This window comes from Lasioglossum baleicum, chromosome 20 (genome assembly GCF_051020765.1).
Source record: "Lasioglossum baleicum chromosome 20, iyLasBale1, whole genome shotgun sequence".
Lineage (NCBI taxonomy): Eukaryota > Metazoa > Arthropoda > Insecta > Hymenoptera > Halictidae > Lasioglossum > Lasioglossum baleicum.
Genome location: NC_134948.1, coordinates 1,317,469 through 1,328,481, shown reverse-complemented (window position 1 = coordinate 1,328,481; position 11,013 = coordinate 1,317,469). Strand labels below are relative to the sequence as shown.

General features: G+C 44.3%; 2 protein-coding genes across 5 annotated transcripts; one reads left to right on the top strand and one right to left on the bottom strand.

Annotated features, from left to right (window-relative positions):
• The first annotated feature begins 512 nt into the window (after nt 1-512).
• On the top strand, nt 513-7,287 carry LOC143218611 (uncharacterized). 4 transcript variants are annotated; one of them, XM_076443902.1, is made up of 5 exons: nt 513-660; nt 5,175-5,397; nt 6,580-6,688; nt 6,802-6,924; nt 7,030-7,287. In XM_076443902.1, exons 3-5 carry the CDS (start codon nt 6,608-6,610, stop codon nt 7,189-7,191), a joined length of 366 nt encoding a protein of 121 aa, XP_076300017.1. In that variant the 5' UTR covers nt 513-660; nt 5,175-5,397; nt 6,580-6,607; the 3' UTR covers nt 7,192-7,287. The 4 variants fall into 4 exon arrangements, with proteins under 4 accessions (XP_076300017.1, XP_076300016.1, XP_076300014.1 ...); XM_076443901.1 differs by lacking the exons at nt 6,580-6,688; nt 6,802-6,924; nt 7,030-7,287 and adding an exon at nt 5,639-5,910; XM_076443903.1 differs by lacking the exons at nt 513-660; nt 5,175-5,397 and having other exon boundaries at nt 6,404-6,688.
• A 235-nt stretch (nt 7,288-7,522) lies between these two features.
• Nucleotides 7,523-10,753, bottom strand: LOC143218610 (protein brambleberry). Its single transcript, XM_076443898.1, has 7 exons — nt 10,413-10,753; nt 9,952-10,339; nt 9,284-9,469; nt 8,471-9,203; nt 8,181-8,411; nt 7,805-8,123; nt 7,523-7,695 (listed from the first exon to the last, which is right to left on the bottom strand). Exons 2-7 carry the CDS (start codon nt 10,321-10,323, stop codon nt 7,557-7,559), a joined length of 1,980 nt encoding a protein of 659 aa, XP_076300013.1. The 5' UTR covers nt 10,324-10,339; nt 10,413-10,753; the 3' UTR covers nt 7,523-7,556.
• Nucleotides 10,754-11,013: the final 260 nt, after the last annotated feature.

Below are 11,013 nucleotides of genomic sequence, written 5' to 3'. Positions count from 1 at the left end.
CTACGGTACTCTGGAGGATTTTCGGGTGATCGATGTCGCGGGAGAGCGAAACGTAGGAAATGAAGGGAACGAGAGGGGGTTGATTGCGGGTGGTTTTTGTTCGCGCCGGCGCCAGCCACCGACTCGAACACGACTCGTTTCCCCTCCCATGCTCGAGACTTCGGCCTCGAATAGCTAAAATCATACCGCGTGCCAATTTCAAAGCGCCGCGGGCTCCCAGTTCGGGGAAAAAAGACCAACGAGCAGTCCCGGGGACCCTCTTCGTCTCCCTCTTCGTCTTCGTGTTCGACTCCTCCTTCGTCTTCAACTTCGTCTCCTTCTTTATCTTGGAAATCGATTAGCTACTTCTTACTCTCTTCATCTTTGCAGCCGACTCCTTCTTCGTCTTTGCATTCGAACTCCTTTGTCTCATTCTCCAGTATCGCCTCCTTCCTCGTCTTTGCATTCGACTCCTCCCGCGTCTTCAGCTTCGTCTCCTTCTTCATCTTCGCAGTCGACTGCTTCCTCGTCTCCCTCTTCGTTTTGGCCTTCTTCTTCGTCTCTCGATGCACATCCGTGGCCACGGTGCATTTACCGCGGCTGCAGTCGAACGACCGTTGCAAGCACGACGCCCAACAACCGGAAGGAGTCTCACGTTAAACTTTACGCCATCCTTCCCAGGTATACCCTTCAAGATTTCCCAGAAATTGAGCAAAACCACATAGAACAGAATTCCTTCTTCTCCGATCTTCGGTTCTGATCAACCACGACACATCTCTAAGAGATAATCTTTATTAAACATTCAACTTGTACGAGAAGAATGCTCTTCGGTTAATTTCGGCTACGAGAAACTTTGAATTTCTTTGAAAAAGATCTCGCGATCCGAAATAAACGGGCTGCAGGGGCAGAAGCCAGTCGCTATCGCCGCGGAAATGTGTTTACACGGCACTATAGTCTTCACCGGAATAATTTTCGTGTCTTTTTGCTCGGAACGAAAACGAACGAACGCGTTTTCCTTGGCGGCCGGATGCCGGCCATTGTGGGGCCGCAGTGTTTCGCGGTATCGTAAACTAAATTCCACGGGGGTGGGATTTACTGTTTCCACGTTCCGATCTATTTTCATTACGCCTCGAGTCATGGTTGTCGCCGTAAAAATTCGATAAATCTCCGTGCAGGGTAATTAGCCACTAACTGCACTTCTTTTGAAAATAAATCCTGGACATAAATCGTCTGAAGCTTTCTACCCTTTCAGGAAATCACTACAAACAATAGCCGCAAGAATCCTGTAAATCCCGTAGATCCTCTAGATTCTACAGATCCTCTAGATCAGTTCTTTCCCCATCAGCGAGCAATCACTCGAAACAATTTCTTCGAAAATAACACTCGATCCACGTGTTCCACGACGAATCGGGCCAAGAAGAGGGGAGAGACGGGCGGAGAGGGGGAAAGTCGAGCCTCTTCATTAACACATACTTCATCAGCGGCTGTTAATGAATCACACGTTCGTATATCAGCCGCGGAACGACTCACGTGTGTTTTTCCAACCCGGTGATTTACACGCCGAGGCCGTTTGCGGTGTCCAAATAAAAAGGGGTCACTCGAAAAGGGCCAACCCCTTCCGCAAAAGGGGTGGAGCGACCCTTCAACTCCTCCCTTTTGCTTCTTCTTTATCTACGAACGCTTTTAACATTTTTCTCTTTATTTATTCCGCCCTCGATGGCGCGGCGCGATTGATTTTTTCCCGTTCCGTCTCGAAGCGAGGGAAAATTTTCAAACCGCACTTATTTAGTGCGGAAAACATTCTTTTTTCTGAGACTCTGCTATCTTTCCTCGGGAGTGGTTCCGTCGAACATTTTTGGAAATTGTCGATCATATTTATAGCGTCGTATTTGAAAGAAATACGTCTCGCGAGTTGATCATTTTACATTGCGCAAAGATAGTAAACGGACGAGTTTTCATCGTGAGGATTAAGATAATTCGTTCGAAACATTTTTCGGGACGTTCCCGCTGCACTCCGGAGGAGAGGAAACTGGCTGGGAATAATAATCGTCTTCCGTTCGCCGTAAATCTTTCCTTATGAACGGTGCGATAGGGTTCCCCGTACGAAAATAGAGTTTTTTCCTGGCCCTCGTAAAATATTTATATGCGCAAATAGTCGAGTAGAGTCGGAAATAGAGGAGTCGTCCGCGAGCCGGGAGAAAGAGGACGTCGATAAGAGACTCGTAATCGTTATTTCTCCGTCGGTACAATACATTTTGTTCTTTTTTAATCAATAGCACTGATCCATTGGTTCGAGAAACGAAGACGGAGAGCCGTTTTCGTCGGGATCGGTTCTCACTCCGCAGATGTCGACGGCTGCGAGCGTTCCTGCGGGGAGAGGTGACAAAATCGAGCCTCCGGTTTTAATAGAGAACCGAAACTCGTTACGCTATCGTGTCGGCATGAGTGCGGGGCGTTGCTTTTGTCAGACAGCTGGCGTTTTTCGAAACGGGGAAACCGGTGTCGAGAGATCCGGCGAAGTGCCCGTGGAAATCTTGAACGTCACCGAAAACCCTTCGGGGACCGAACACACGAGGATCCACCATTTGTCAAATCACCTTCTACATTTCCTCCACTTTTACTTCGGGAGCCTGCTATAAGATCCTGTCCGCAATTAATTTTAATTACACTGTACTCTTCGAGTACTAAGATGAGATTCGGGCGAGATGGAAAAATGCTAGAAAACTGCTAGAAAATTGTGGAGAAAAATGTTTCTCGTTCGAGATCGGATATTTTGGATATTTTGAGAAGATAAGCCACCCTTTTCGCTTGTCCCTTTTCGAGGGACAGTGTGGACCACGGAGGAAGGTTGCTAGCTCTCTCTCTCTCGTTTCTTTTTCACGAAACCGACAACACAGTAGGGCGGCGCCTTGGAAAAAGGGCGCAGACGCCCCTCGGCTTTCACACCGTGTTTCCGGTAAGAGTATGGCAAGTATGGCAGCCCGGGGAATCTCATAGGGTGCGTAACACCCCCGCGACAACCCCACGTAAATTATCACCGGGCCTCAAGTTGCGCAAGACTACTTTCCAGATTTTTCTTCACCGGAGAATCCAATCCCTTCTTTAAGCATACTCGATTCTTTAATCATCCACATTCATTTCTTTATCTAATGTAATATTTGGCGTTATAGAGATTGTTTCAGTTAATCGATCTGAGATTGTGTTCGACGGAGAATTTTCAGAGCGGTCTTGTAAAAGATTGCTGAAAAAAGGGGGGTAAAGGCGAGAGAATCGTGTGAACCGGATCTTAACTTTGCTCTGGCAGCTGTCGAGGGGACACGTCGTCGGCTTCTCTCTCTCTCTCTCTCTCTCTCTCTCTCTCTCTCTCTTTGCTCTCCTCTCGTGGACAGAAATCTCGCATAAAAAGAAATAGACGCTCGTCGCGAGCGGAACGGACGCAGACCGAGCCAACAGAACGATTTTCGATCATTCTCGAAACCAAACCACATTATTCCAACTACATATTAAGCCAACATTAAGCACTGTAGCAATCCTCTGACATTTTTTAACAAATTTCGAAGAAGCTTCGTCTCAATTTGTATTTCTGTCTCATCAAAATGTGTCTCACATTACAGGTTCGATCAAAATTAATTGATTTTGTTAATCGAATTTGTTTGCACTATCTACGATCGACATAAAGGAAAATTCACGTGTCTCACATTGTTTAGAAATATTCTTCACTGTACGAATAAGATAAGAGAGAATGTTTAAAATATATATACATTCTTGATTTGAAAATGATCGAATAACATAAACCGAATATTTAAAGAATAACCACGTTTCCGGCTACGGAAAGGGTGTCGGCTCCTCTTCCCTTTGAAGTCGCCGATAAACCGAAATCGCGAGACGCAAAAGACAGGAACGAAAAATCCCTGTCGGGTCTCCCAAGAAATTTCTAATTCGAACCGCCTGTCGGCGACTAATTTCTAGTCTTGCGGGCGTGGCTTCGGATGTGGAGAGATCTCTTTTCAACGGGAACGTACTCTCGAGAATCTATCGATCGAAAGAACAACTAATTCTCGAATTATTTGCACGAATTTCTACAAAGTCGATTCGAAGAGATTTTTTCGAGAAATTTCATAGGGTTTTTGAATTGTTTAGCACGAAGGACGTCGAATTCGCGATAGAGTCGAAGGAAAACAGTGTCGGCGAAGGCAGGAATCGGCAAACAGGAAAACACTGTTCGCATTCATTCGTCTTCGCTGACCCACATTCGCAGAAGACGCTATCTTTTCCCTTGAACAATCGACCATAAGTCAAACCATGCTAAATCTGTCGCTTCGCTCCTCGAGATCCGCAAAAACCGATCTCTGCTCGCGGAGCACTTTTGCACTCGCAAAAATCGAATAGCTTCTTCTTATCTACAACCTTTACTGTCTACGATGATAAAGACAGTGCTTTAGAAATTTCTTAAAATAGTTCCACGCGATATATTGGATTGGCAAATAAGTTCGTTCGGTTTTTTACATTGGAATAAATCACAAAAACCGAACGAACTTATTTGCCAACCCAATACATATGCACAATGTCGAGTGTCTTAATTACCGTTGTTTCAACGTGAACGATCAAATCCGACGTTCTATTACGGTTCTGTTTCGCTTCTTGTAAGCAGATCGTTCGAACAATGATTTTAATGTTGAGACACGAATCGCGCGATCGATAAACTAGTGACAAGGCTGCCTAAGAGGAAGAAAAGGAAGTAGCAGTCGTGAGACGAGTACATTTATGGCTGGTATCTTCGAAAGATAGTATTCATTAGGGACACCGCGGACGCCAGCAAAAAAAAAGCTCCGGAAAAAATGATTCAATCTACACTCGTGGGAAGTCGAGGCCGCTCTCGAATGCTTCTTATAAAAAATGGCTAGCCTCAATTCAGTCACATCTACAACTTCATATTCAACGAAATACAATAAATCTTCGACTGTATGGAAATATTCACTTCCATTCGATCCGAATAGACAACAAAAACGTTGCAAAATAATTTCTTTTTCCATTCTACGATTGTTCTTGCAGTTTTAATCGTGATGAATATGTTTGTAAATTTAAAAAAATTATTATTATTATTATTTCTGGACATCAGGATCGACGGCGAACATACACACGTACGCAAATGACAGGAAGGAATGACAGTCGCGTGTTCTCAATTTTTTCCACAGTCAGATTTCGTGGAACGTCGGTCAGCCTTATTTTCTCGCATGAAAGATGACCGATTTCTGATGGCCAGGTCGAAAGGAAGCGCTAAAAAGGACGGACCGCCGCCTCACAAAGAATACATGCAGCTCAGGTCAACGTCGAGGCGACCACCCCCACCTTACACACAGGCAAATGGTCCGACACAGACTAACTCGCATGGTGACTGTGTTTCCCCTACTCGGAAAGGTACTTCTGCAACGCTATTTCATCAATGTCGCCATTAAAACTGTCCCGAACACGTAAATCCTTCGTTCAGCGACCTCAAAATCCAAAATCATCCCCTAACATCATCTATAAAAAGTTTCAAAACGATAACTCTTGACATAAACTCCAAGAACAATCAATTCATTCAAGTGGTTAATGTTCATTTCAGTGTAGTTGATTTTGGAACACTGTAATCATTTATTTGTTGGATATGAACGCTTAGATAAAATAAGACACGAAGAGGAGGATGACGACCCACCTACCATGGAGATCAGAAGCGGTTGCAGCATGCTCCCGAAATTCAGATTCATCAGCTGCTGCATCACTGCGCTGATAATGGTCCTTGCCTGCGGTCTTGTGCTCACCTTCTTCTTCCCTTACCCTCTGCATGCATCGTGCACTGTTAAATGGCATGTTCCACTTCGTAAATACTACTTCGTTTTCACTCGGGAATGATCTACGAGTTTAAAACACAATGTATTGCAAAGCGGTAAAGCGGGCAAAGATAATTTAAATGTTATGTACCTGGTACCAGTTCGGGGTATTGACACTATTGACGTTTATGCAGTTTCTTGATTTTTTTGTCCTTAATGGGTTAGCATGATTGTTTTGCCTGCCCCCCCCCCCCCCATAGAAGCCTGAGAAAAATCTGTTCCGAGATAACGACTACTTTGCTAGCCGCTTCTGCAAACAATCCTCCTGCATAGAGAAACTCAATATTACCGAGCAGAGCCTCGTATATTTTCCTTTGGCTGGACGACACCGCTTGAAAAATATACGAACCACACTTTTCAAGCCCATGAGAACGTTCAGCAGGCCGATACCGTGTTATTTCGGTGCGCCCCTTTGAACACCGCCACTGCCAAAAGATGACAATAAATTTCCCCCAGCGTAGACATCGCGGAGAGCCTTCTAAATCACATAATAATTCTACATTTATCACCGTGATACTAAACAGGTCCCATTAGATCAGTATTAATCACCTAATGGCCCATAAAACACTGTTGTCTTTGCTGAAATAAATCCCGGCTACAAAATTGAACAGAACAGCTTCTGAGACATGAAACAATTTGTTTCAATGTTGCATAATATAGCTACGGAAAAGTAAAGAAAATTCGAGGTAGGTTTTAAGGGAACGAACTGATAGGAATTTCTTTTTCACAGGAAGTTCCAAGACCCCTGCACTTACGTTATGCAAAAGTTCAGGTGTCAAATCCTCAACTGGTCTACCAGTGTCAATTGTGGTCCACGTGGCAGCAGGTGTCTTTACAAAGTAAGCGATAGTCTAAACTCATTGTCCAAGCCGAATCTACAATTTTAGAAACAGAGCAAAGTAAAAATAAGAGCAACTTGCTCGTTCTCTAGATGATTGATTTCATTTTACAGCTCAGCGAGCCGAAACCAGACGAAAGCAACATAATCAGAGCGTCCCATCAGGGTTTAAACATGAGGACTATGGAGACTATAAGCATCACATTCGAGAACGTGAACAGGAGCTGTGTGGCAACGGTACTTAAGCACTAGACTGCTAAAATGCTTACTTTACATGAAGACTCGCAATGAATTAGTTACTTTCTTCACTATTCGCATTATATTTTCAATATTTTCTTTAAGGGCGAGTCTGTATCGAACGAGTGGCTCAGGATATTCGATTATGGCGCGAATTACTGTAACCTGAGGAACCTAGTGACTGGAATAGGCTTCGACAACAGCCCGAGGTTCCTCGAGCTGACTACAAACGCGGTCTGCACGCAGTACAACATGGAGATCTGCTGACGTTTCACGTTTCTAATGGATTTTCACGTTTGCTGGTCTTTACGATTTTGGAGAAGGTGCACCACACCAGTGTACATTCATTCTGATACGTTTATTCGACCTTCATACGCGTAAGGTTTTACAAAAATAAATTATGGCTACGCTCAACGTGGGCTTACTGTATAATCTCCCCTTAAATCATTCGACGCACGATTGGTCACATGGTAAAACGTTAACAAATATGTACAGATTTGGTCCGCAATTTACAAATTCATTGTCTTTATCGTGTCTCATGATATTCCCTGCAGATAGAGCTCGAAATGTTCATCACAAATTACGCTTTCGAAACTGACTTACAAGCTACTCTTAAACAGCTACAGAATTATTCAGTCTCCTAATATAGAGGATCCGGTGGAGTGCTTGGAACAGTAGAAGCTGCCACTGGTGGAGTACAAGCGACACTTTCTTCCAGTTCTTGTCATCCCGTTGCAGAGGACTCTGGGTGAGGCGTATGTTGGGCTGGTGCTGAAAAAGTTCATTGCCAAGTTGCAATATACAGGCAGCGTTCAAAATAGTTCTTGATTTTTCGTTTTCTCTCGAAAAACAGAACACCCACTTAAAAAGTTCTAGCTACCTTCTGGAAGGAGAGCGCTGGTTGGCATAAGAGGACCTGGCAACAGACCCCTCGATCCTTTTCAGCCGTCTCCTTAGTTCGTTAGCATCCACCAGGTGTTCGAGTTCGCTGATGCTGTCGTCCTGCTCGTTTACCGTGATCGAATGATCATAGTCGGTGGCGTCATCCGAGATCATGCTGGGGTAATCACCCTGGTGGTTGTAGACCAGATCCTCTCGAGACTTCTTGGACGGAATGTAGGAGCAGGAAAGCTCCTCTTGCTGCGTGAAGCTCTGCCGGCTCCGGAAGGCTAAGGACTGCACTAAGGAACTGCACTTCTCTGCAAAAAGATTCAAATGATCCTGCTATACCCTTACTCGACAACTTCTAGACTTACGTATGCAGTAGTTTATCTGGTTGCGAGTGGCGTTGTAGAGGTAATTGATGCTCCTCTTCAGTCTAATAAGCAACGGAAGAGTCGGAGCCTTGGAGGACTTTAGGTTCGCACAGGAGGATGACATATAGTCCTGCGCTGTGCCATTTTGCTTGAGGACCTGTATTGGCTCTGGTCGCACTTTGCTTGCCTTCGGCCCACAGATACGCTGGATGCCAACCATCAGGAAATGCACTGCAAAGTTAAAGATCAGTTAATGTTGTTTAACAAGTGGAGATTTTCGTTTTACTCACTCGCTGTGATCAGGAATATCAGTACAGTCATCGATGTGAAGTCCAAGCAAGCATCCATGCCATGTTTCAAATACGACGCCAAGTTCAACGGCACCAGACCCAATATAGTGATCCTGGTCAGTAGAGGAGCATGGAGGAATGCAGCGATCACCATGGCGCACAGTAAATAGACTACATGCAAGCCTGTTCGGTACATCTTCTGCATCTGTTCTCCAGTGTCACCCACGTAGTTGGTCAGCCAGCTGAGCTTGTTGTCCACTTCTGCTCGCATTGTATTTGTCAGGTTCCAGAGAAACTGGATTGTGTCGTTAATCTGAGATAGCTTCTCTAGAGTGTGCTCATACTGAACAATTGCCTCTTCGTGCTGCTCGAATATGCGACTGGTACTAGACTCGATCTTCTCCCAGATCGATTGTGCTTGTTCTTGAATGTTCATCAAGTCCTGAAGGATCTCCTTGTGGTTCTCGCTGTGCTCGACAGACTGTTCGGTCAAGCTCTGACTAGCCTGCTCCAACTTCTGTTTTATATCCTCCGCCATCGCTGCCAACTGAGTGTGGCCCAGTCTAATCAACGCCTTCTCATTGCTCAATTCCCTCAGATTCGTTGTTACCAGATTATGAGCCGTTATTTGTGCGTCTTTCAAACGCATTTGCTGTTCCAGCAGCGCTTTGTTCCCTTCCGTTAAGGAGGACAATACTTGTCCCGTCTGCTCTTCCAAACGATCTTGGCTGTCCTGAATTAGTATTCGATTGACCATTAAACAGTCAATACAACTGGTGCTGCTATAATTGATTTTTATTTCTATTCGATTACCTTTAGAGAACCCAGTGTCTTAATCTGCGTGTGCGCAGTTTGCATCAATTTATTAACAGTCAATTCAGTCAGGGCACGGAACTGAGTACCTCGAGCCGCGTAACAAACTGCTCTCGCTCTGTTACTGACCAAGTGATACGCGTTCCACATGTCTGGATCCATGTCTGTTGTGCATTGTTTCAGAGACTGAGAAAAAACACCGTCACTTATAGAGTTGAACAATAATTCGCTTAATTAACGGATTAATAAGTATCGGAGCAAAGTACTCGATTCACAGTTCAGGAGAACAAGGGGAGAGTTAGATGTGCACTGGCAAAGAGTACTTTATGATATGGCAGTGTAACTTGGAACAGCTCAGAGGTGGTCTGTCCCCCATCAGGAGGGGGAAGTTGCAGGTCTGAACATGACCAAAACCACCCTTCTATATTCGGCAAACACACACATGCTGAACCCACATGTGTGTGGAATTTATTTCAGTCTACCACTCCAGCTGTGCTTTCAATGCACAGCAGTGATGATAGCTCCTGTGATCAATAACTTTCTCATGATAATTAAAAAAACAATAGAACAAAGGCTACTGCAAAATTATTTTCTTTGTGGAAAACAAGTTTTTAAAATTCTTTATTGGCTCCCTGCAAGTGCATAAAATGTTTAAGAAAAGGTATTACCATCTCCTCGGTGCAGGGAAACATTTTCCTGCCCTCCACAGCAGCCTGGCAGTTCAATAGATTGACGCTTAATTTGGCAAGCTGCTCCTCGGTCATTTCGAAGCAGGAAGTTCTAATCTTCATGATGACTTTGTGTTGGCAAGTCTCCAAGGGAGAAGACACTTGAATTTCTGTGAATTTAGCAGCCTCTTGCAGGAATTTCTCGTCCTCTGTCATGGACTCGTAAGGGATTGAAACTAAAGGCACTCCGTCGGCTACCAAAACAGTGGTTTCGTCTTTGGACTTGCCCCAAATCCATCCGAACATCGTATCCCCTTTGCTCTGACAAATTAAAGTCATAACAAGGGAGAATACTAAGTACGAGTGCCCCATTGCTCCTCGAGATTCTCTGTAACAGATACGATTTAATCAATTTCCCTCCTATCAACAAATTCAGTCATTATTTCCAAGACTTAAATTACCTCAGGTTAAGATATTTGTATTAATAAACTCGCGGTCTCGGTGATTATGCGTAATGTTAGGGAACCGAACGAGCACTTTGTACTGTGACGTTGAAAACTCCGATATATTTTTCGGCAAACCAACAATGTATGTACTTAACGATCACTTCTACCGGCTAAGTTCGACGGAACTTTATATTTGATCTTGTCGTTAAGAAAATCGACTTTTTCATTCATGTCATCGGAAATCTCGTAATATTAGTGCGCGGCGGACTAAAATAACCGCCTCTACAGGTGAGACCGATGACATGTGTTCATTTCCTCATGTACGAAAATCCGTAACGGTCGGAGCGCCGAGTGTAATGGCGGAGAATTTCGAACGAGAAATTTCTTTTTCGTTATACAAATCGCACAGCTCTGTAACCTCGAATATTTCCCATAAATCTAACAGCAAATGATGTTTTCTAACGATGTTTGTACAGATCGTCTTTGATGCATTCTGTGTTTCAATAATTTCAAAGATGCTATCGAAGCGATCACTAATTCGATTCAAATGGCGGCCATTTTCCCGCCGATAGGGACAGCTAATCACGGCGAGCCGTGCTTAACTGACTGGCGCCAA